Below are 24,894 nucleotides of genomic sequence, written 5' to 3'. Positions count from 1 at the left end.
CAATCTATTTTTATGAAATCTCTGTGCTGGAAGGCATAGATTCCCTATCAGGAATCACTAAAAGCTGAGTCATTTATATTGGAACAAAACCAAATTCATACAACATGGTGAGATTTCAATTCTTATTTTTTAATCTATTCTATTCACCAATCTCATGAATCAGAAGAGTACTCCCACTAACATACCAGAGATTTGGGGGATTTGTCTCCTTCTGTTAAATCTGCCACAGAGACCCCAGAGTAGAGATACCAAACAAAACCATCCCTAAACTATACATTGTCGACAGCTCCAGGTAATTAGTCCCAGATTTCTTCAGGCTGATAGAAATCTGCAGGACTTCTAAAGTTTCTGTAAGAACAAAAGATTCTTATTTGAATGTTGCAGATGTATTGTCCTTGTCATACATCTTATTCCTATGCCTCCAGTGTCAAGAATAAAAAGCAGGGAGGGAATATTGTAATTGTTCTGCTGGCAAAGGGGTGTGCAAGCAGAAAGCAAACAAAATAATTAAAAAGAAGGCATTCAAAACAAAATATCACAAAAGCCAAAACTCTTCCTTGTGGTTTCTACCATCTAAATCCACACCTTATCTCAAAATGGCACACACACTCACAAAAAAGAACAAATAGCATTTTATTTGGTCTAGCTGATATCTCGGAAGAGCATGCACAGGCAGGGACTAGCACAAAATAGGAAGAATACTTTAAACAACAGAAAATATACTATAATGCAGATTTTGACAGAAATCCTTGATGCACCCAAAGTAAAATACATAGAGTAAAATAAAAACTAAGTGAGTAAAATAAACAATGTGAGTAAAATAAAAACAGAGCATTCAAAGCTGAACTCCAAATTCAGACAAAATAACAACCAAGAGCACACAAATTCAATAGCTGAACTCTACAGATGAAAGCTTTCAAGCAATCAAGTAAGTGAGCATTCAAGCCATGTAATTTTGTAGAAATATGGTGGAGAATAAATTGGATGTTTTGGTTTACAAATCAAAAAGAACAAAACAGAAAGATAAACAAATCACTTGTATGACTACTGCATTCAGGAATGAGTTGGGAGCTATTGCTGAAAAGAGATTGGCTTGGACTGATACACTGCACCAGTGCATACAGCTCTTCTTGACTTGTGCAGCTCTTCAGTGTTGACTCAGGACTTGCTTTGATGGCACTATCGTGTCTAACCACATTTCTAGCAATCACAGGCTTACTTCACCCCCTGCAGTTTAGTTATGAAGAGAGTGATGAATTGGAACATCAGCCTACAGCCACATCTAGGCACTGTTTTGGTAGCTTGGTAAACAAGATATACACCCCCACAAGTTAAAATAGAAGTGTTAAAAATATTGAGAGAAATTAAGAGAGTGGTTAAAAAAAGAAGTAGTAGGAAAAATGTACTTGCAACAGTGTATATCACTGCAGACTCAAGGTTTCCTTCATTTCTTACCACGAAATAGGGACAATTTTAAGACAAAACAAAACAAAAAGGGGAGGCCAAGCTTTGACTGCCGACTATGAGGCTCAGGAACTGATGAGTAAGATGAATGGAAAAGATGCATTATTTCGGGAAGTTCACCAAAATACTAAGCCACTTCTCAGTTCAGTCCAACTGCTCTACACTATGTGAGTCAAACATACAGAGACATCTTAACATCCACTACCTGCATGGACAATTTCTTCTGCACAGAGATCAGGTACACAGGCTGAGCTCACACACCTTCCAACATCTCTCTCTCCTTCACAAAACAGGAGAGTTGCTGTGAGTAGATAAACATTGACCTACAGAGCAGCAAAAGGGGCTTTTGCTTTTAAAAATATATGTATGGTTTATTTCTCAACAGCAGAACTTCCTTTTATTAAAACTGCATCTTATTTTCTTTGGTTAACAACAAGGATTATAAAATGCTCCGAGCAGCAAGATTTAATCAAATTTATACAATGCAGAGGAACAATTCACAACTTGCTGTATATTCTGGCTATAATGTTCTGCATATTTTCAAAGTAATACAAAATACTGCAGAGCTCCCCACTGTTTGCCTACTGCTAAAAATCATTCTTAAGACTAATCTTAAATCTAAAGTGCTTCAGTGGGCATTGGTAATCACCCTTGTCTCATCAAAAGCAACAGGCCTTCCTCCTTTTTCACTGTGGGTCTCGTGAAGATTTCCTAAAACATAACATGTAAAGAAGATTTAGCTTAATGAGATCTCAGTAACATCTCTAATTCCCATTGCTTTTAGAGTATGCTTTTCTGTTATCAGAAGCCTACCATACAGCTCCAAAAATTTAACACAAAACAAAACAGATCTCCTAAACTCACAACACACAGCAATACCATACCACCTATGCCAATAAGATTGCCTAGTTTGCAATTTTCCAATAGGCTTGATGGCCCTAAGTAAAAGACTGCTGTGTTTTCTCTGAATATACAAAATCAGATCTGTACGATCAACGTAGCACCAATGACATGTCAGTAAATGTCTTTTCTGATAGAATACAAGTAAGGCACTAGAAAAGGCAGATGTGCAAATTCATGAAAGCATTATAGCAGATTGCTGATTAAAATAGTTCTGGGACTGGTCTGAAGATTGAATTGTTACTCACATGGGGAAGAGTAGCATTGATGTAATGAAGATGGATGTTCATTACATCAATGAAGATGCATTTTGTAATTATTTTTTACTAAGCTTTTACTCCCCAAACAAATCCAGCCTTGAAAAAACAGATTATCCTAACAAGATAACTGAGTTACTCCACGTTTTCTATAAGAAGACTGACATAGCTGTTCAACAATGGCCAGGGTCACAGGGTCAGCAGAGCACAGAAGGTGTGTACAGCACTACATTACATATATATCTATATACCTCTATGTATGTGGTTTTGGCTGGAGTACAGTGACATTTCTTCACAGTAGCTTGCATGGTGATACGTTTTGGATTTGTGATGAAAACAGTGTCAAAAACTGTTCTGCTTCTCATGCCACCCCACCAGCAAGAAGGCTGGGAGTACACAAGAAACTGGGAGGGGACACAGCCTGAACATATGACCACAACTGACCAAAGGGATATCCCACACCATATGGCCTCATGCTCAGCATATAAACTGGGGAGACAAAAAAAGAAATGGGAGTACATTCAACTTTATGGTGTCTGTCTTCCCAAATAACAGTCACATGTGATGGAGCCTAGGGCTAAGCCACAAGGAGCCATTCCAACTCTTGGCTTAGTTTTTGGAAGCAGTCTGTTGAGCAATAGCACAAGCAGAAGCTTACATTCATTCCTACCCCATCAGGTAAGTAAAGAGTGTTATTCCACAAGACTGAGATGTTGTCCTACACCTCCTTAGAAGGCATAATACTGCTTACAAAAAGCAAAGGCAGCTTATTAAATATCAATGTAGTGGATCATGCAATACCCTAGCAAATGTATTTTGAGCTCACTGGCTCAGCAAGCACAAATGCAGAAAAGCTGCTCTGAGTTTTCAAGAATCTGAACTAGGGAGAAAAATGGGGGTTTTGGGAGACAGACAGAAGGAAGCCATTGGACAGGAAGAGTAAAAAAACGATTGGGCTTTACTTGTGTAAACACAGATGTCTCCTGCCACTCTGGATGCCTTAGGGAGCTGGAATTTGTACATGGCTAGCAGCTTTGACAGAGGGCGTAGGGAGAGACATACCTTCTGAAGGGACAGCCAGAAGCCTGACACCACACTCCAGGCATCTTTAAAGTAGCAGTGGGTTCTTCAGCAAAGGCAAGTGAATTCCACCCACAGAATGGTAAAGAGGAAAGAAATGCCACAGAGGGGAGAGGAATGAATAGCAACAGGGCCCCAAGGTACCTTGAAATAAAACAGTGACACCAATCTATGAAAGAGGGTAAAGGATGCTGTCACCAAAAGGTTAGTCAAAGTCATAAATTTTAATTCCTTGCTTTAACTGTAATCATTGTTTTAACTGCTTATGCCAGAAGCCTAGAATATTCTATGGCAAGTGACAGACTAATTGAGACTTCAGGCTTGATTTCACACTGTGTCCTAAGTTTATTTCCAGGATTGTCCCAGAAATACAACAATTTGTATTTTAAGCTTGAAGAGCTCCACACAAGGAAGGCTGTGATTGCCCATTACATCCTGCACTAATAGTGTTATCTAACCACAGAGACATCCCAAATACTTAACCAAAGCAAACTAGTAATGAGACTTAAAGAGCATAATTCTATGCTCACCGTTCAATTTCATGAAATATGTGCATAATGAAATGCAACTTTTCCCAGGAGATTTGATTCTCGTATTTAGAGGGTCTACCAGTCCCATTACCTGAGAAGGCATTACAGTTTTTTTCCTCCCAACAGACTGCAGAGGAAACAAGGCTCTGTAAAAGCTTTTTCATTAACAGAACAGTTTTGCAGATATGACTTCAGCAATCCTACCTAAAAGCAAAAGAACTAATTGCCTGCTGGAAGACTGTACTTCAAAAGCAAATCTGGCACAAATAAAGAGCACAGTGATTTAGAAACATCTTTGTTACACTTTAAGGCAGCACTGACTTGTTAGGTTTAAAACATGATGCTAGTTTTAAGCATCATGCCATTACTTTCCATCACAAATGTCTTCCTTACAATTGCTAAAATAACCCACATTTTGAAATGCCCTCAGATCCCCAAGGAGACAAAAATTCTATTTATAGTGGATCAAAAGATTTATTAGACTAATTTAGGCGGGTCCTTTTAGTTCATTATATCCACAAGGAATGAAATAGACTAACCCAACATTCAGTTTAACAGGACAGACATCTGTCCTGACACACAAAAACCTCTGGGAAAGCTCATGTCATTTGAAGCAATGACTTGCTGCTGTGACAGGGGGACTGCCCTGGTCAGTCACATAACAGGGTGCCAGACAGCAGAGCAGAACAGGGAGCAGCAGGAACCCCAGGGGCAAAGATGCATCAGCTTTAATTTAAGACCCAACTTCAAAAAAACATTCCAGTTAACTAGGGATTTCATTGCTTCCAAAGCAAAACTAGAGAATTCAAGACAATTGTGTCAATTCAGCCTTTTTAGGTTCAATACTGTAAAATACTATAATCAAGACCCCTGCCCTGCCCCTCCCCCCCCAAAAAAAAGGAAATTTAGGTGAGAAAACATGGGAGGAAAAAAATGTTCAAAGAATTATGTGTAATTGTGCTTTTGGCTAAGATAGAGTTATTCTTTTTCTTAGTAGCTGGTATGGGGCTGTGTTTTGGGTTTCTGATAAAAACAGTGTTAATAACAGAGGGATGTTTCTGTACTGCCAAGCAGGGCTTACACAGTCCATGTCTTTCCTGCTTGTCAGCCCACCCCACCAGCAAAGCAGGCTGGGGTGCACAAGGAACTGGGAGGGGACACAACCACAACAGCTGATCTCAAGTTACAAAAGGGATATCCCATACCATATGGCATCACATTCAATATATAAATGATTATGACCATCAGCTAAAGCAAATGGAAAGAGATGCTAGCTTTTCAACTCTTATTGTCACTTTTGGCCTCTGGGCTCTACAGGGAAAGGATTAAACCACTTTTTTCCTGGTTTTGATCTATTCTGCTTCATTTCTCTATTACGAAAAGCCACCACATTGTACTGCAGAGCAGGAAAGAGAGACTACAGCAAGAAGCCCACGAAGGGAAAAAAAGCACAAAGGTGGAATTGCAAGGTAAAAATATTGAGAAAATTCAGAATTAGTTGCATTCCTTCAATTTTTCTTCTAGCAGAGAAATGGAAACATTTATTCCTCTGAAATAAGCAAAAAGGTAAATACATTCAGTCTACAAAAGCATGATTTATTTCTTTTGTTTATGCATGTATAATGAAAAGAGTACCTATCATGTTCCAAAACAAAGCCATTTTGCAATTTAATTCCAGTTTTTATACCAGTTGAACCAAAAAAACATTTGTATCACTAAGAGTAAACTTTATAATATAGTACGTATCTGCTAGCCACACTTCAAATAATTTGGAATTACTGCACCACAGGATTAACAACATAAAGAGTAATACGAATCTGCCTTCAAGTACTTCAAATGTATTATTTCAGGTCACAGTGTTTCAGTAATTTATGCTGGAATGGCATTTGGTAAAACTTCATTTGTCATTCATCCAAAAAGACTGGTCTCAGTAAGAAGCTTCAATTACTACACTAAATTTCTCATCTTATACTTTTTGTAATTGTATGAATTTATTTATAATGAAGAATAAAATTTTAATAAATTAATTCCCTAGAGGTTTCTTTCCTTTTAAACAGCAGCTAACAGCTGTATGCCTATAAATAATTACTTGCAGAATTGTGTATCTGCCATCTCCTTTCCCTTCCAAGGTCTTTGATTTTCTCCACAAGTGAGCTCAACAATAGCTGGACTAATCCACCTTGAGGTTTATTGTTACAGGTTTGAGGGCAATAGCCAAAGTCCAGAATAGAATATTAAACATTCAAGTAGTCTTCTCATTTTCAACTACTTGATCACATTTGAAAAAGCCTCCAAAATACAAACCACAATAAATTACAACACTTTCATTAATTATTTTGTCACATTGTACACATTGGGACTCTTGTACTTCCACCATCCAGATAAATTGGGGTAAGACATCATCAAAAGTAAAACAAGGGTTTTCAGTTCAGGCTACTTTCAAAATACAATCAATAAAACACATCATTAGACTACAGACAACCTAAAAACCACTTGCTCACCAATCAAGAGCTGGTATCAGCCACAAATACTTTTTTTTAAAGAATCAAATGTAGGGTTTTTTAAAAATTTATCATGATGCTGTTCCACTGATAAAGCATGACAAATACAACTTCAAGACTTCAAGCTTTACTTGTAAAGTTAAATCCTTAGCAAACATCAATAAATTTCTTCAAAATCATTATGCTACATAATATTTTGTCTATGTCACTAGTTCACTCCCAATTTTCTATTTATGACTCTCAAATGAATGCGCCACAATCCCTTAATACTATTCCAGCAGACATCTTTAAACAGTCAAAACTATTTTAAATTTTCACATTCTGTTATGAGAGTCTGCTATCACAGTCTTAAAGATATGCAAATGTACCCCAGTGAAAAAATACAGATGCCCATTTCTATAGTTCCTGCAATTTTATTTGATTATATGGGGCAGCCACAAACACTGTTAGCTTTCTCTAAGAAATTACATTTCATTCTAAATTGTGAAAACAGATGTCTACGACTGATCTTTTGAATATACTATTTTATTAAGAAATGAAAGACACTGAAGCTATCATAAAATGGCAATAAAGTTTTGAAATACTAAGAGTAGAGTCACCTGTCAAAGATTTACTCACCAAAACCTTCGTAATCAAACTAAATAAAGAAACTTTATCTATCTGGCAAAATGGCAAATGTTTTTGGCAATATAATAGTTTTTACTCTCTGACATCTAGTTTAAATGGCAGATTTAAAAGGAAAAAAATGAAATAATGTGATTCAGTAACCAAGAAAACTGCTTTAACTAAATTACTTAGGGAAAGAATAAAAGTAATACTTTTGTGACTTATGCTATTAGCACTGCCTTGTATATATATTGTAGCTGATGGTAATATTAATTCCATAGTTACATAATCCTCCATTAGCTAATTAAATTCAGTGGTGAACTTATTAACCAACATTTCCCTGACCATTTAAAGTATTTTGAATGACAGCCTATTAAATGCTAGCAGACTTTTCAATGTACTACAGTTTGCAAAATTAAATTAATGTAGTATCTTCCATTTATACAGACTCCTCACTAAGAACTCTCAATTCATTTTGAATGCTTAAATTATAGCATGACCATAATAACTTCTATTCAGAAGTAATAACTCCTGCATGGACTTATTTTGTATGGTACTGGGCATCCTTAATCCCTTTTCATGTGAGAGAGGAAACAGAAATCAAAGATTGCAGAAGTGCTCAGAACCTCCCAGGATTACTCTACAGATTCATTTTCAAATCCATGCCTCACACTGAAGAAAGCATTAAGACTTTAAAATTTTTTTTGAGTGCTATGTTATGAAAAATGTCTTATGTAGACATAGTTTATGCATTTCTGTAACACAGAATTGCCTGGGCTCTCTCAGTTGGTATGCAGTATTTCCTCAGAGTTTGTTTTACTCTTGAAAATATAGTAACAAATCAGATGATAACACTAAACCTCATTATGGAAAAATAGAAGAGTCATACATGTTTTTATATCAATATATTTATATACACCTCTATAGGTACCATATATATATACACACACACCTATGATTGATCACTTCTTTGCAAGCTTATCCCATCTGTCACTCATTAAAGGAATCCTTGATTAAACTTTATAATTAAAGTTTCCTATGTCATTCCTACTTTGCAATTAAACCATCTTTGACAGTACTTCTCTTGCTGTTACTCATCAGTTTCATCAACTCAATAGTTAAAAATACACAGAGTAGTGAACAGAATCCCTGAAATACAAATTCTATCTTGTTATTCATACCAAACTACTGTCTTTCTCAGCAGACTTGTGTCATCTGTCAAGCTTTTGAAATATACAAATTCATTTTTCTGTCTGTTATAAAAAGGGTACGTTCTTTAAATTCTGATATTTACTTGTGCATTCCAAACAGAAGTAGAAAGAATATATTTCAGTGATCAAAATGTCAGTGCTTACAAGACAAGAGCAGAAGTTTCGGTTCAGGGAAATCTTCCAATTTTTTTCTGTTACATTGAATTCCACACTTCTAACAATGCTTGAAGCATGTTAAGACAAAGCTTACAGTGAATTCTATTCAGCTGTTTACCAGAAATATCCAGTCACTGAAACAAAACTGAGCTGCTCAATATCTGAGTGAATGCAGTCTTAAGTTCTAGCATTCCTAGCAAGTTGATTTGTACAACTGTAAGAAACAGACTGGGCAATTTGTGGTTCAAGACACAGACTTAAATTAGGTATGGACTGATAAAATACATAGCAAAATAACCAAGGAATTCTAAATTATCTAATCCATTTTTCAGATAGTGAGGAAAAATTGGGGAGACAAAAGTCAACATCACATCATGAAAAGAGAGATTTGAGCACCACAACATAGTCCCTTTTGTGTTCATACTGCACAATGCACTTCAAACACAAAATTCATAGCAAAAAAGTCTGTTATGGGAAAACACAGCCTGTATGACATTCATCCTCAATAGAGTTCAAAGTACCAGTGAATGCAAGAATACTTCCATTTGTATCAGGAATTCAAATCCTACTGATGATACATGAAAAGGCTCAGTTTATTTGTTTATTTATCACTCAGCAGCCTTTTGACTTGAAAAGATATAACAAAAATCCAATAAATAAAACTAAGTACTCTCCTCCTCTCTTAGGAATTGATCTAAATAAAACCTACATTTGTAAGCTCTGTTCTTAAACGTAGGAAGTACTCAATTTCATAGCTGTCTGTACAGGCACATGTAGTGCATCAGTACATGGAAATACATTACTTTGTCTTTATCCAGTGTACATGGCATAATCATAAGGAGATAGAATTTTAATTATATAAGAAATTCTAAGTTTGCACATTAAGTCTTCAGAGGCTGCAAGCCTAATAACAAACCTTTAAAGATACTGGCACTGCTTCATTCTGCATGCTTTATACCATGTGAGAACATATAGATCAACAACCATAATACCCATATACACAGACAAATTAAGATGAGTTACAAATGAACATTCTACAACAACACTAGAGTAGATAGAGAAGGATGGAACACATCTCCTGTGATGAAACAGAGAGCATCATGGCTGTTCAGCCTAGACAAAGGAAGCCTCCAGGGAGACCTCACTGAAACGTTTTAATACATAGAGGGGACTTGTAAGAAAGATGGGGACAAGTATTTTAGCAGGGCCTGTTGCAATAGGACGAGAAGTAGTAGTTTTAAATTAGAAGAGGGTAGGTTCAGACTAGACATAACGAAGAAATTTTTTACAATGAAGCTAGTGAAATGCTGAAACAGGTTGCCAAGAGTGGTAGTAGACATGAAACACTCAAGATCAGGACATCTGAGCAACCTGATCTAGTTGAAGATGTCCCTGCTCATTGCAGGGGGGTTGGACTAGATGACCTTCAAAGGCTCCTTTCAACCCAAACATTTCTATGATAAAAAAAAGAGAGATCATGGCATGAAAAGAAGCAGAAGGAATATTTAACTTTCCTTTTACCTAGCAATTGCTGCCCACAAACATTGCAGTTGATGACTTCACTGAAGCCCTTCTATGTCCTGTTTGAACTGGTAGATGTCCCTGATCCCTCCCTGACAACACATATGGCCAGTCTGTACTTTCTTCAGAAGGATCCAAGTACATTTTAACGCATCAACCAGCTGCTACAGTCTGTGATTAGTTTTGTATGTGGTTACATGTTTTTATTTTTTTTTACTTACATGCCCTCTCTCACAGGATAATCAAAACAAGGTATCACAAAAACCATATCACCCCAGTGTCCTCACCACCCTAAAAAACCCCACTGCCTTACACTCAAACATCATATGAACAGGGTATCAAGACAAAACCATTCTTCACTTTCATCCTTGGTTGGCCTGGGTGAAGTTAAACTTCTGAAAGGTAAAGAGACTTGATGGGATCTTTCTACTTTGGATGGCCTTATTTCTCTGAAGACTGCTCTAACTGAATTTATGCTTCCCCAGAATTCTTCCAAGCAGAAGGAAAATTAGGAGTTTTATCTACTGTCTTCACCTTCTGGTAGGGAAGTGACCACCACTGTGTTCCTAAATGCACAACTTCAAATACAAATTAGTGAAGTGGCACGGCACATTTGGCTTAAGAGAAATCAAGCAGAATCACTTGAATGACATTTCAAAGAAGCTACCATAATGATCCTTCTCTTACTGTTTTTTTTTTATTGTCTCTTTCCCTAGATTAGTGAGTTTTGTTCTTTAACTGAAAGTTATCTATTGTAGGATACTACACAACAATTTTAAAACTACTGATAAATAACCTTCCCTTCCCTAGAGTCTCTAGTAAAAATCCATGCAGTTGGACCAAGATTAACAAAAAATAGGACTCTGAATATGCTCCTAGTTGTACATAGCAGCTTGGAAAGTAACCTCAATAACAGAAACAAATAAATAAATACATACATACACTCATTTTCACCTTCTGTTTGCATCCTTTCTGTGACACACCAAGGAAGCACCCATGAGTGGACCATGCTGCTCCCTGTACAGAAAAGACAGCAAGAAAAATCCCTTCCACTTACTTGGTGTTAATTCTGGGTTTCCTTTTAAGTTCATCATCTTTGGAATTGAAGGTCCATATATGTCTGCATCAAGCAAACCAACTTCTTTCGCCTGTGAAAGTGAAAAAGAAGAGAAGTGAAAAGAAGTAATTGTCAAAATGTCCTCCCTTCTGTATTATTAACTTGATTTGAGACATCAGTTGTCACTGTTTCCTTTCTCTCTAAATAGAAATTCAAGAATGAAATATAACAATGTCTACAAGTTGGGTCAGTGGCCTTGACAAGAGCTAGATTCTCCACACAGACAATCCTTACTTGTACAGTTTCTTACTTAAATTGTAGACCACAGACTTTATATAAATAAGCATTATAAACAACATTCTCTCTATTCCATGTACTTTTATACAAAACTAACACCTTAACATTTTAAACAAGATATCAAATCTTATCGTTAAAAACCCCAAAAAACAAACAAAAAACACACAAACAAAACAAAAAAGCAAAAAAGAAGAGGTTTGTAAGCATATGCAAATGAATGCAATTTAAATCATACTAGTGATTAGAAAGAATGTGAAAAACATAAAAAAACATATTTTCATCTTCCATTTAGGTGGCCAGAGTACACTTTTGCAGACATCTTGAAGTTACTGAAATGCAAGTCTCTGAAGCTAGTTAAGCAGGCATAACATTTTAGTCAAATACATTTACACAAAAGTATGCTAAAAATGGACTTATTCAACTACATATGGTACATCAGGCAATAAACTTTAAATAAAAATTATTTCAGCTATGTAGTCTAGACTTACAAAATTCCTTTCTCTATTCTTTTTTTAATAGGTACACATATTTTGTGGAAAATAAACTATTTTTCTACAGATGGCAAGACATAGTACCAATTACTAAGTTCCACAAATTAAGTAGTAAAGAGCACGCCCTTTAAAGTGCTGAATGTCAAGTTTCTCTAATATAGAAAGCTAACTGTATTCAACATTCTGCAAAATTGCAAACAAGTATGTTTAAGAGCTTGTTTGAAAGGTTAAAGCAGCAAGAGGAGCTTTTCCAACAAAGTCAAATCAGACTTCCACTGTCAGTGTTTCAAAGTGTGCACTTCATTTTTTGGGTGATGCTTTCCTAATTTGGTATCTTATATAAAGTCATTTTGCTATCACAATTTTGATGGGAAAGACAGAAAGATAAGTTTAAAAAAGCATTATCATATTTGACCTACTATGTACTTCAAAAAATAAGATTTTAGTGCAAAAATCAACCAAATTTGGATTCAGTTATTCGATGTACTTTTTATTAACAAAACAGAGCAAAGCATATATAATTATACGGATTATTTAATGTAGATTTTTTTAACACTTTTTCTTTATGATGTCTCATGAAAACTATCAGACAAAAGTTCAGGAGTTACTGTAACAAATTCTTCTTCTTGCCTTGCTGAAAGCTGCAATTTCAAAACCATTTAAAAGACCCATATTTAAGCTAGACTCTGAAGACACGGAAAACAAACTATTAAAGCTTCTCTGTTCTTGTACAAAATGCAGATTTTAACAGATTAGAAAGATTCATGACTCAGTCCCTTTATCTGTGTCAGCAGCTAATCAAACCCATCAAAACATCACCTACAGGCTGTTCCACCTAATTCCTTCTCAAATGAAAGCAAGTAATTACTAAAAACCCACAAAGTGTTTTAAACGTGATGAAATACTTCCCCTGAATTTCTTGAGGACTTTCCCCCTCATACAAGGACTCTGACTATTGATTGACTACAATGATCTCACAGCTCACCAGTTTCACTTTCAGAACAAAGGGATAAAGATTTAAGATGACCTAAATTAATTAGAATGACTTCATGACCTCCTGAACACATAATCAGGTATTCACCACTACATTCCTAGGAGTCAGCAGCACTGCATCTACTGTATCTATATTATCCAACCTGAGTGTACAAAATTTCCTGAACTAAAGAATAAATAGATCCACGCTGGAGAAGTACGTCCCAGAGGACTTTACAAATTCAGCTACTACTTTAAATTACCAAGCTAATACAATAAACCTGACCATTTCTCTAAAAAACTTACACACTTCTTCAAAAGTAAGAAAAGTGCCTGTTTCTGACATGCACTGCTTTTCATGGATAGGGTTCAATTAAATTCTTATCATCAAACAGAAGAATAATTAACAGATTCTCAAGTTTCTATGATTCATGTTAACAAAAGCAGAAATGTTCCTGTAAGCCTGGTGCTTTCTACAGGATTACAGGAAAAAAGTCTTTCAGAAATCCTTAAATCGTTGACAAAACCTCATCTAAGATAGCCTAAGGCAGGGTTTTTTTCTTTACTAAGCAATTTAACACGTCAGGTAAGTCGAGTTCACTATGCCTAGAAGCAGCAGCTTACACAGAAAGCATTGGCCTAATAAGCTATGCTTTTCTTTCTCCCAAATATCCCTACTTCTGCAGTATGTAAACATCCCTAGAATGCCAATAACCCTTTACTCAAGGTTTAATTATCTCAGAAAAGTATTATGGCACCTACCAAGGGATTTTTTAAGACATGCACAGTACAGTCCAGATAATTTCTTCCAGCATTTACAATTTTTAAATCCCCAAGAGAAGAAATAATATGCACACACCTGGATGCTACCACATGAAACTGCTAATCAGAATTACCAGATACCTCTCATGCTGTGTGAAATATAATCCAGATGCATGAGTTCTGATAATTAAAAAATTAAATTAGATTGTAATGAATTAATAAATACAACCTAACCTCATATAAAACAGCACATCTTCCAAAGTATTGTATTAAAACAAATCCTAAGAAAACAACATAACACCACACAAGGTAAAGAAAACCATCTGGGCAGAAGGAATAGATTATGGAGAATCAAAAGCACAACCAAAAAGGCAACTTAGAAAAAAAGAGGTGGGCAAAAAAGCCTCTAAGATTCCTCTTATGTCCTCTGATGTATTTTGATATACATATACCTCTCGTACCAATGGTGCATCTTTTTATTCTTAAATAATGCTCATTACACAGACAGAAATGCAATACTGAAAGCACACCCAAGCACATACAAGTCCCCCTGCTACTAAGTGTTTTCCAGAGGACAGACACACCACTGCTAGAGCCTCCCTTGGCACTCTGGCAGGAAAAGGACTCAGAAAACACAACTCCATCACCTCCTCATGGCTGTATTTTCTCCTTATAAACATATATCTCTCCTGTGCTATTAAACAAACAGCATTCCATCTCTCCAGATGGCATAGCAATAACCAAGTTCAAAACAGCTGTTCTCAAGTTAACATTTCTCCTTTTCCCTTCACCTGACCAGCTGTGAAAGAAAGTTTGAATCAATCTTCAAGTTTACTACACCCGGAAACTATTTTCTAGAGACCTTATTTTTGGTTGCCTTACTGCAAATTCTGCAGCTTAAGCACTAAAGATACAAGTGACAATGTAACCATTCCCATATGATTTAATCATGGTCACTGGAAGCTACTTTGAAAAAATATACAAACACATGCAGTCTCATTGACCTCTTCATGCAGCATAAGATCCTTATCAAAATTCCAGCAGGCAGAGACCAGGAAATCAGAAATAAATACATTGTCAGCACATAAAAATACAAAAGCACTCCCATGTCAGCAAAAGCTCTACTTAAAAACTCACCAATATTTACCCTCTTATCAATGCTTTTAAGGTTTTCCCACTGTAGGTAAACAGTCTCTAGCACAGGCTAACTACTGCTAGGATTTGCTATTTCTGCAGTACTGGTACTATCACGATCTCATCTGATCACTAGTGACCTCAAGAACATTAAAAAATTTTACAAAATAAAGAACTGTAACTCCTCTTTATCTTCTACTTTTACATCATTGACTAAGTAATTCTTTCTACTTCACTTCGTTATTCTTCTCAGCAAAATTTTAATTTGCCCATTAGACCTCTCTAAAGATTTCTGACAAACATTCTTAATGAGGTACCATAAGTTACATAATCACTGCAGTTCTTAACCCGTTAAAAATACAGTGAAGTTTTCACACTAATTTAGAAACTTCTCTCACCTAAATGAAGAATCAAAAACCAGTTTTCACAGTCACCAGGTACAGATTCTATATTTACAAGAAAACCAAATTCTACATCAATAGACAAAGAAGATATTCTTGCAGATACCTCTGAGAGATGAGAATTCTACAGCTTCATTTTGTGCAGTGTACAAATTACAGGCACAGGTAACCTCACTAAAAAGATCTTCTCCTTTACCTTTTCTGGCAAGATTCTCTACCTAATTAAATTTCATCTTAGTCCTTGAACCTGGCTACTGCCCTGTGAGTAATAGAGATTTGGAAGAAAGCAGTGTTCTAAATTAATGATTTTCAAGCTCTGAACTTAGTTGCAATTCTTTTGGGAGAAAGAACTAAAATGAAGTTGTTGAAGGCCAAAGTCCTGGCAGGCAGAGGTCACATAAAAAACTAATAAATTTTGCCTCCTCTTATTTTCCTTATGCAGATTAGAAAGTATTGATTTGCTATTATGTTTGTTCTCCTAGGCAGGCAAATGATACTGTACATAATCCTTGTTCACGTGGCATAAATTAGTGCTAATGACAAAATGATCCATATCTTTCTTCCTCTTAGCTCTTTGAGCCCGAAGTTCCTACAGCTCCTTAAGAACTGTTGCATCCCTCCCTACACTTCCTTTATGTAGGTTCCCTTTCTGTTTTTCAGGGAATATTGACTACAAAATCAATTAGATTTTCCGGTAACAAATTCTCAACCAAATGCAACCAGTTTCATTCACATATCACAAAGGACCCCTCCACACAATTCTGTGTGCAGTGGAGAATCTGGTGATATCACTTTTTTCCAAGTTGCCAATGCTTTATTGAGGAACAGACCTGATTAAAGACTAATAAAAAGAACAGTTCACAAAAAGCTTCCATAAATAGCAGTTAATCAACACAGCCTGTGTAACTGCTAAAGATCCAAAGACTCTTTGACAACATTAATTTAATCTTTGCTCATATTTTCTGAGACTTTTGCCCATACTTGGTAGGGTATATGTATCCCCACTGGATGCTAGTAGATAGTATTTTCCTTTGAAGTCAACTCTGCCAACCACCACAGTTCCCTGGTGTTTAGCCTGGAAGGGATAAAGGCACAGGTTAATGAGCTGTTATTGTTCTATACAGTGAAAATTTCCTACACTAGAAGTGCTGTAGTCCATTCCAGAGACAGAAATTCCAGCTTTGCTAAGTGAAGGTGCCAGTTACTTTAAAGCTGGTTCTCTTAATCCACCGCCAGGACTCTCAATTTACCCTTTTAATATCATTATAGACTTAGAGCTAATCCCAAAGTGCAAGCAGCAACACATAGGACAAAAGGGAACTTTAAAATCAGGACAGGCTATGGATTCCTCATTTGACATACTGACACAATGAATAGCCATCTTTTAATCCTTAATTCTCTAACTCTTTCAGCTGCATGCTATTTAAGTGCCTAGCTGTAAATTGGATTAAAGCCAAAAACGTACCACTGCAGTTTCTTCACTCTATCCTAGAAATGCAAACTTGGTTTAAACACTCAGTCTGCTACTGGTTTAAAAGCACTTGTCCTTTATATGAAGTGTTTTCAATTTTCTGCCAGCCACAGGACTTCTCCAGCACTTCTTTTCCACAACAGGCTGCACTAGCTCCTACTCAATGTTCTTAACAATTGCGTACCAGTACTTCAACCTTGTTTGGCCTTTCTGCACATTATCCATCCTGCTGAAGGAAAAGAACTCAATATAGAACCATTTGAAAAATAAAATTACCAAAACAGAATCCCCAGCATTACCACATCTCTACAAGATGCCTCTCCACTTTCACAGCATGTAAAATTATTATAAAAAAGGGTCCACTTTTCACATCAGTCTCTCTGGTATCTTTCAATGACTTGAAGACTAAGGGTATTTAACTTCAAAACAGACTTTAAAAAAAGGAAATTTTCTTCAAATTAAGCATACAGTTATCTGATTTAAGTAATCTATTTTAGGAGGTCTATTTCAAAATATATTTTTAATTTTATTCATTTTTATTTGAAAAACAGCAAAATGTTTAAAGCTTTATTATCTTTTTTTCTCAAATTGATCTAAAAGCTAAATTATCATTGCAAATAAATCAAATCAATTCTAACTGGCATCTCCAGCATTAAGAAACAAGCACGAAGGCCTTAGCTACAGTGATTAAATTCTTCTGGTTCTCTATGCAACAGAGTTAAAGATGCTTAGAAATCAAACTCATACAATCAGAAAAGCTGTGTAGGAAAAGGACAAAACAAGTCAAAACTTGTCTTCATGCTACGATTACCCAGTGAAGGATCCCATTACTGACTAAATTCTTCAAGATTTGTTTTCCCACATGGAATTTCTTCCTTACCAGCAAGAAATATATATGCATTGTAAAGTCATCTATGAATGCAGCAGACAGTATTAGCCTGGGCAGAAATGGTTTAATTACACAAGCCAAATATTAAAAAAAAAAAAAAAAAAAAAAAAAAAAAAAAAAAAACCACAAAACAAAACAAAACAAAAAAAGTTGGAATGTAAAAAAAGTAACCTGGATGGTTTTTTTTTGAGTAGTTTTGAAATGTTGAAATGTGTGGGGTTTGATTAAATACTCGGTTTGGTTTGAAGAAATTAAAATTCATTTTATGACCACATGGTGAGTTGACACGAAGAGTCGGCTCCTACCTACACTATCACTATGCTGTAACTGACTATATCGGCATGAGAACTAGACCTCTTCCCCGCCTGCGCTGATACCGGTCAGACACCCAGGTGAGATGGGTGTCTAAAGAGAAGAGAGGCCACCCCGGCAGCCGCGGGGACACGGCGGGGACAGCCCGGCAGCCGCGGGGACAGGGCGGGGACACGGCAGGGACACCTCGGCAGCCGCGGGGACGGGGCGGGGACACGGCGCGACCCCCGCGCGGCTCCCGCGCCCCGCCCGCCCCGCCCCGCCGCGCCCGCGGCCCGCGCGCCCCCTGCCGGCCGCAGCCGCCATCCCCGCGCTGCGCAGCAACCGCGGCCTGGGCTGGGCAGAAGAGGGAAATCCGCTCCCCGCATAAAAATCACCCTTCGTGCCCTGCCCGTCTTGGTCCCGGCCTGCACCACCACCCAGTAACCCCTGGCGCTACGCCAGAATACGGAAAACTGCTGCCTTTCACCACGTGCCCCAGTACCGCAGGCAGAAGCCACTCGCTTATGCGTACATGCTAACTCGGTCCATATGGTTTTGCTTCCTCTTCTGTCCTTCGCAACACAAAAAACATTTCATCCTATAGTGAAAATGTAAATCTTCCCTAACGAAAAGGCATGCCAAAGGAAATCTGACTGGGAGCTTGCCTCATAGTGACAGCACAAGCATGCAGCCTCCCAACTGGATTTGTGCCATCCTTAGTCATGCACAGCTGGTGTTTGCTCACTAAAATACTCTGTTCATAAACAAGCAATCCCTACCCTATTATTGCTGCCATCTATTAATTCAACTTGTTTCTACTACAATAAATTGTCTCTGGCCAGGCAGCTTTCATAAATAGTCATTCTAGTCTGAATATGAATTGTCCTGGCACAACACCCAAAAATTCTTCCCAAGTGCTCCTAGGGGAGCACAACTGACTGCTGGTACATCAAAAGAATGAAAAGAATCAGCTGTCAAACTAAGCAAGCAATTAACACAGAACACAAGGGTAAAACTTTAAGTTATTTCTTAACACAGAAAGAACACTGTATAGATTTATAGGCCTTGGTACAGGCCCAAGAGCTTATATATTTCTTAACTAATCCATGTACAACAGGTAACCCAGGGAACCAAAAAAACTAATATTGCTAGGAAGGCATAAGAGACTGCCTGGCTTGTCTTCCCTGGCTCTGAATCAAGAAACAAAACAACCAACCAAAGAAAAACAAAATAAAAAAAAATCCACCAAACTACTCTGTCTTGGACATGGTATCTAGGCATCTAAATGAACTTCTGTCTTGAGTTATTTACTCTGTAACCATGAGGTAAAAATACGCAAAGCAGACTGAGCACCAGCATGCAAGACTTTGAACACTGAAATTCTAATCCTGACTCTGCCAACAACGCTGTGTGACCATGACAATGTCCAAGGCTCTGCTGATGGCTTAGTATTTCAGGCCATCACTACAATAACTGAAAAAGCTGCCATGTTAAAAAAAAATAAAATACATGTATCAGTAGGAACAGTGTGGTTTTTGTTGTTTTTTCACTAAAGAAAGTAGATTTTTAAAAGATGGAAGGATTTTCGTTTTCTTTTATCAAGAGGACAAAAAAATCCTTTACGCTTTGACTGGTAATCCTCCAACTTATGATACACCAAACAATAAGATGTCACAGCAATAACTTCAAGTAGCAAGAATCTAACCCTATCTCCTCTTAAAGGAGAGCATCTTTCACAGATCTCACTCACCAGAAAGCAGATGTTTTCAAGAGTCTTTAACCTGTTTTATCTTAGAAAAAGACCACCAGTGACAAGCATAGAACTTGTAACATAGACTATGAAGGAAGCACAGACCTTTATAGTCATGGTGACCTATTTTCCTCCACAAGTCCTTTCTTTCCTCCTTCAAGCAGTACATCAAATTCAAGATCAGTTTCTATCAATTTGTGTTTTGCTTATGAGACATAAGGACAGTTAATGAAGTTGCAGGGGCCTTCTGAAGCTCTGATCTACTAACAATCATTACTGCTTCTTCTGAAAGAGAAAAGCTTACAACAGCAATGAAGGAACAAAAACCATGACAAGGCAAGGCACCATCAATAGTCACTAGATGTAAAATAAAGGCATCCATTGCTGCATACCTGAGGACAAAGAAATTCACTATAAAATACAGCAGGAGGCACCAATGGACTCTGAAAAACAACCTCCTTATTTACTTCATTCACCATTGCAAAACTGAAAATTGCAATGATTTATAGAATTCAGAGCACTGGACAGTTCCAGTCTGGAAAAAGGTCACAGAGATTTTAATTTTAAAACCTTATCTCACAAAATTAATGAACTGAAATCAATGTGAGTACACAAATGAACAAACCAGCAACTTCAAGCCCAAAGGTTAAACATAAACATAACACATGCCATTAATTATCTTAAGGAAAATAAACCACAGAAGAAAAAATATATTAATGCATGAACCAACAAGACAGTTGTTTATTTAATGCACTTTAATTTCATACTTTCTAATTTGGAACTACATCAATGCACCATTTCACCACAGTAACAGCTTGCTAACCTGTGCTAACCAGTTCACACAATTCACAGCTATTTCATCAATTCCAGCTGCTCTTCATTATTTAACATCCACCAGATGCTGGCCTCCAACTTCACACACCACCACATAATTTTAACATCAGAACGCCTAAAAAAGGGCATAATCCCAAAACTTGCATATGTCAGAATTACAAAGGGATACTTTATCTAAATATATTTTTAAATGCATAAAACTGCATGTTTGAGAAGTATCAGACACCATCTCAAAAGCCCATAAGCTGGTACAGAAAGTTATGTGCAACTGGTTGACACTGTTTCCATGGAGCTACTCAATGATCATCTCACAAACCAGATCACATTGCAGAGTGGTTTTTTGGGTTTTATTTTGCAAAAGTATTAGAGCAAATGCCGTGTTTTAAACTTGATTAGAAGGAACCATTTAAACAGTTCTGCTTTTCAACATGACAGATTTTTCTCTGAGATCGAATTATTCCAACGCCTATTTAAAACACAGAATGTTTCATTTCACAGACTGTGAAATAACAAGATCAGATGCCATCACAAAGAGTACATACTTCATATAACAGTTTAAACACTCTTCTTATTAAATGTGACTGAATTTATGGAAAAATTTTTAAATCTTTTAGAAAATTCCTCCAAGAAGTTTGCAGATTGCATGTAGCCCTCACTCCTACCTGTTGTTTTTTGTTTTACTTGTCTTTTACAAGAAGATGCTACATTTGCCTGATTAAAGTACTTGAGTATACTTTGTATTTAATGTTTTATGAGTGCAAAGCCTGCATCATACATCCTCCCATTGCAAAGGAGACTTGCTTCTGAGTTTATCTGTGTGGCAATAATGTGCACAATGGAACTACTCTCAGTCTACAGCAGCAGGTGGACAAAAAGAACACCTGTGGTTTTTACTCTTGAATGGCTCCTACCATCTATTTATAGTCCAGGCAACAGTTTTAGTAGTACTGAGCTGGGAAATCACTCAAGAAATTTTACTTCCAAGCTTTAGGGAAGATACATCGTTTTTGGGGTTTTTCACCTTAGCTGTATCAAAAGTATTTTGATACATAATTTCTCCAGAAACAGGAAATCTGTGAAGCTATAAAAAAAAATGGTTTGGACACTATTTAGCACAAACTCCTATTTTTTTCAAGTCAGTGTTCTGAAGTGGTAGATTTATTTATTGTCTCCAACCTGCAGAAGCATTCTCTATGACATCTATACATCCTTCCAGAACTGCAGTTCAACTCAGTGACACACCAGGGAAAGGACAGAGCTAAACCCAGAAGTAGGATGAGATCTACTAAGCTATTCATGGTACTGATAAAATATAAACAAACTGACAGAAACTCAAAAGCCCACCAAAACAAATTAGAAATTAACTAAATAAAAGTGTTAATTACATTAAGTGTACGTGACTGCCCTCAGCAGTAACCATTTTATTTATGACACACATTTCACATTAAGGCTGATAATTAAATGTTCACCTACCGAATCATTTGCTGCTAGGGCGAGGGCTATATTTACTGTAAGGAAGAAGAGGAGGAAAAACAAAAAGATTAAGTGCAGGAAAACTTAATTCCTAAATATTAAGAATGTTATCACTGCTAACAAGAGAAAATATTCAGTAATGATGCCATGCAATACTTTTGTTTATATAATTTATCTGAAATTCAGTTGTTCATCTGAACCATCAAATTTATCCTCATGGTAATAAGCAAGAATATAGATTTCCTTCTCAATATTACTAATTAAAACATAAATTTTAAAAAGCTGTCCATTACAGACACATGTAAATGCTTCATTTACATTTCCAATATCTTATTTAATGCTTGTTGAACCCTGATTTTTTATTTTTAAATGCACAAGAATGAACTCACAGTTCTAAGTATTATTTATACATGTGTTAAATTTTATGTAGAAATTACACACAGATACCAGTTACAAGAATTTAAATTCAGGTATTTGTTTGCAGACACAAGGAGAGTAATCTGAATTTGCTTTTCAAATTATTTTCATTTTGTAAACTGTCAATTGAGGAACAGGTATTTGGTATTTTTAGCAACCTACAACAACCAGTCTATGTATTATAATGAAATACCTTTTGATGGTTAAGAAACACAAGTTTTAACTGTTTTGCATGTTTTTGTACAGGTAGGGGTATCCTATGTATAGGACAGATAATAGCTAAATAGAAAAAAAAACACTTTTTTTTAAGAAGTTACTTTTAGTACAGATATCATATTAGTCTGTTCTAGAAATTATTACTCAATTAGTCTGTTTCAAGCACGGCTGAACTACAAACCCCAAAATTATACATTACGAGCTACATCCATGTGCTATTCACAACACACGGAGATGAACAGCAGATATCCTTCAACTAAAGCATAACTCTTCTCCAGTCTAGATGCTAAGAAAGAGATCTTTAAACACATTTCTAACACTTTACTGAGATCTTTTCCAAGAACTTTACTTTCAGTGTGATAGTATCATAGGATGGTTAGGGTTGGAAGTGACCCTAAGGATGACCCAGCTCCAAACCCCTGCCATGGACAGGGACACCTTCCACTGGACAAGGATGTCCAAAATGCATCTAACCTGGCCTTGAATACTTCCAGGGATGGGACAACCACCCTTGTCTGGGCAATCTGTTCCAGTGTCTCACCACCCTCACAGCACAGAATTTCTTCCTAGCTGCTAACCTACATCTCTCCACTTCTGATTTAGAACAATTCACCCTTGTCCCACCTGCCCACATAAAAAGTCACAATCCTTCCTTTTTGTAAGCCCCTTTTAATTACTGGAAGGTTCTCCAACAGTCTCCCTGAGGCCTTCTCTTCTCCAGGCTAAACAACCCCAACTCTCTCAGCCTGTCTTCACAGCAGAGGTGCTCCAACCCTCTGATCATACTTGGACTTGTGGGACACACTCTCACAGGTCCTTCTTACGCTGGGAGACCCAGACCTGTGCAGCCATCCAGACAATTCCTAATCCACCAAGTGGTCCATCCATCAACTCCCAGTCTCTCCAGTTCAGAGACAAGAATGTCATGCAGGACAATGCCAAATGTTTTGCAGAAGTCCAGGTTGATGATACCAGTCATTCTTCCCTCAACCACTGTAAGGCACAACAAATGTTTTCCCATTCTGTCATCTGTTTAAGTTCAAGTCAATTTCTGCAGTACTGGTAACACATGTACTATCTCATTCAACCACCTAGGAACAGGTGGGAGAGAAAAAATTAGACAAAAATTAATTCAAAACCTAATGGTGGAGTTGAGAGGAGTTCAAGGTACTTCACAAAGCTCTGATCAATTTGTGTGGTTTATATGTACTGCTTTATTTTTTCTTTATAAAACACCTACATATGTAGTTGAGAAAATTGAACAGAGTCCTGATCTGGAAACTTTCTAAATATTAGCATCCTCTACAGAGAAAGGCACTGTATAGGCACACCTAAGGAGCCAGGGAAGGAGGAACAGTGTCGCTGCACTAACATATGATCCCTTTCACCTCAGCCTACATCACCTCTTAAGATGCCTTGATATCTCAGGACACTGCTGCACTATTACAAAAATATGATTTCAAAGCTAAATTCACACCTAAGTTAAAGCCAAGATTTCTGTATCCAAGTAAATTCTTAATGGCTGCAACAGGACTTGTCAGAGGTTAAGTGTTATGGAACTTAATCACGAGGTAATGACACAAGCACCTCAATATTCCATACAAAATACTAGAAAATATGCAAAGGAAATTATTTAAAAAATAAAGAAATCTTACCTGCTGTTGTTGACTTTCCAACTCCCCCTTTTCCGGAAGCCACAACCACCACCTGCTTAACCCCTTCTATGGGCTTCTGCTTTGGCAGCCCTCGCGACAGGATCCGCGCACGTTTGTCCCTCAGAGCCTCATCCCCCGAGCTTGAGGACTAACAAAACAAAAAGCAAGTGAATGCATGTGCACCAACCCGCAGGTCTCGCAGAGAAGGCTGACAGGAGGGAACCTACACGCACACTGAGAAATTTTCACCACTTGTCTAGAAAAACATTCTGCACAAGGGCTCTCCCAAAGGGAGCCTGCTTCACAGGCAGGCAAGGACTGGGCCAACTTAAAATAACACCAGTCACATATTTTTTTGACAAACACTTCAATATGCTTGATCTTAACAGTCAAAGAAAAAAACCGCATTGAAATAAACCAAAACGCTGCTTAAAAGTCGGAAGCTTTGTGAAACAGACTAGACTTGGCGGTCCTTTCGGTACAGCTGTTTCAGGCACAACAGAGTAACAGCGGAGGAGCGGGAGCCCGACGCGCTGAGGGCAGGAGGCGCCGAAG

General features: G+C 37.1%; 1 protein-coding gene across 5 annotated transcripts in view; it reads right to left on the bottom strand.

Annotated features, from left to right (window-relative positions):
- Window positions 1–24,894, bottom strand: part of NUBPL (NUBP iron-sulfur cluster assembly factor, mitochondrial) — a 78,960-nt gene that overhangs the window by 53,495 nt on the left and 571 nt on the right. For 2 of the 5 annotated variants that reach the window (XM_054276199.1, XM_054276200.1), the window contains exons 1-2: window positions 20,568–20,643; window positions 11,284–11,374 (exon numbers count right to left, since the gene is read on the bottom strand). In XM_054276199.1, the coding sequence (XP_054132174.1) occupies window positions 11,284–11,320 (37 nt within the window). In that variant the 5' untranslated portion in view covers window positions 11,321–11,374; window positions 20,568–20,643. Of the gene's footprint in view, window positions 1–11,283; window positions 11,375–19,849; window positions 19,898–20,567; window positions 20,646–22,051; window positions 22,087–24,339; window positions 24,488–24,894 lie in introns of those variants that run through there. The other 3 variants (XM_054276197.1, XM_054276202.1, XM_054276198.1) reach the window with 3 other exon arrangements.

Source organism: Melozone crissalis, unplaced genomic scaffold (genome assembly GCF_028551555.1).
Source record: "Melozone crissalis strain CALT ecotype California unplaced genomic scaffold, PUWL_Pcris_2 ptg000018l_1, whole genome shotgun sequence".
In the NCBI taxonomy this organism is placed as follows: Eukaryota; Metazoa; Chordata; class Aves; order Passeriformes; family Passerellidae; genus Melozone; species Melozone crissalis.
Note: the sequence above shows the minus strand (reverse complement) of the source record. Positions and strands in the feature narration are given on the sequence as shown.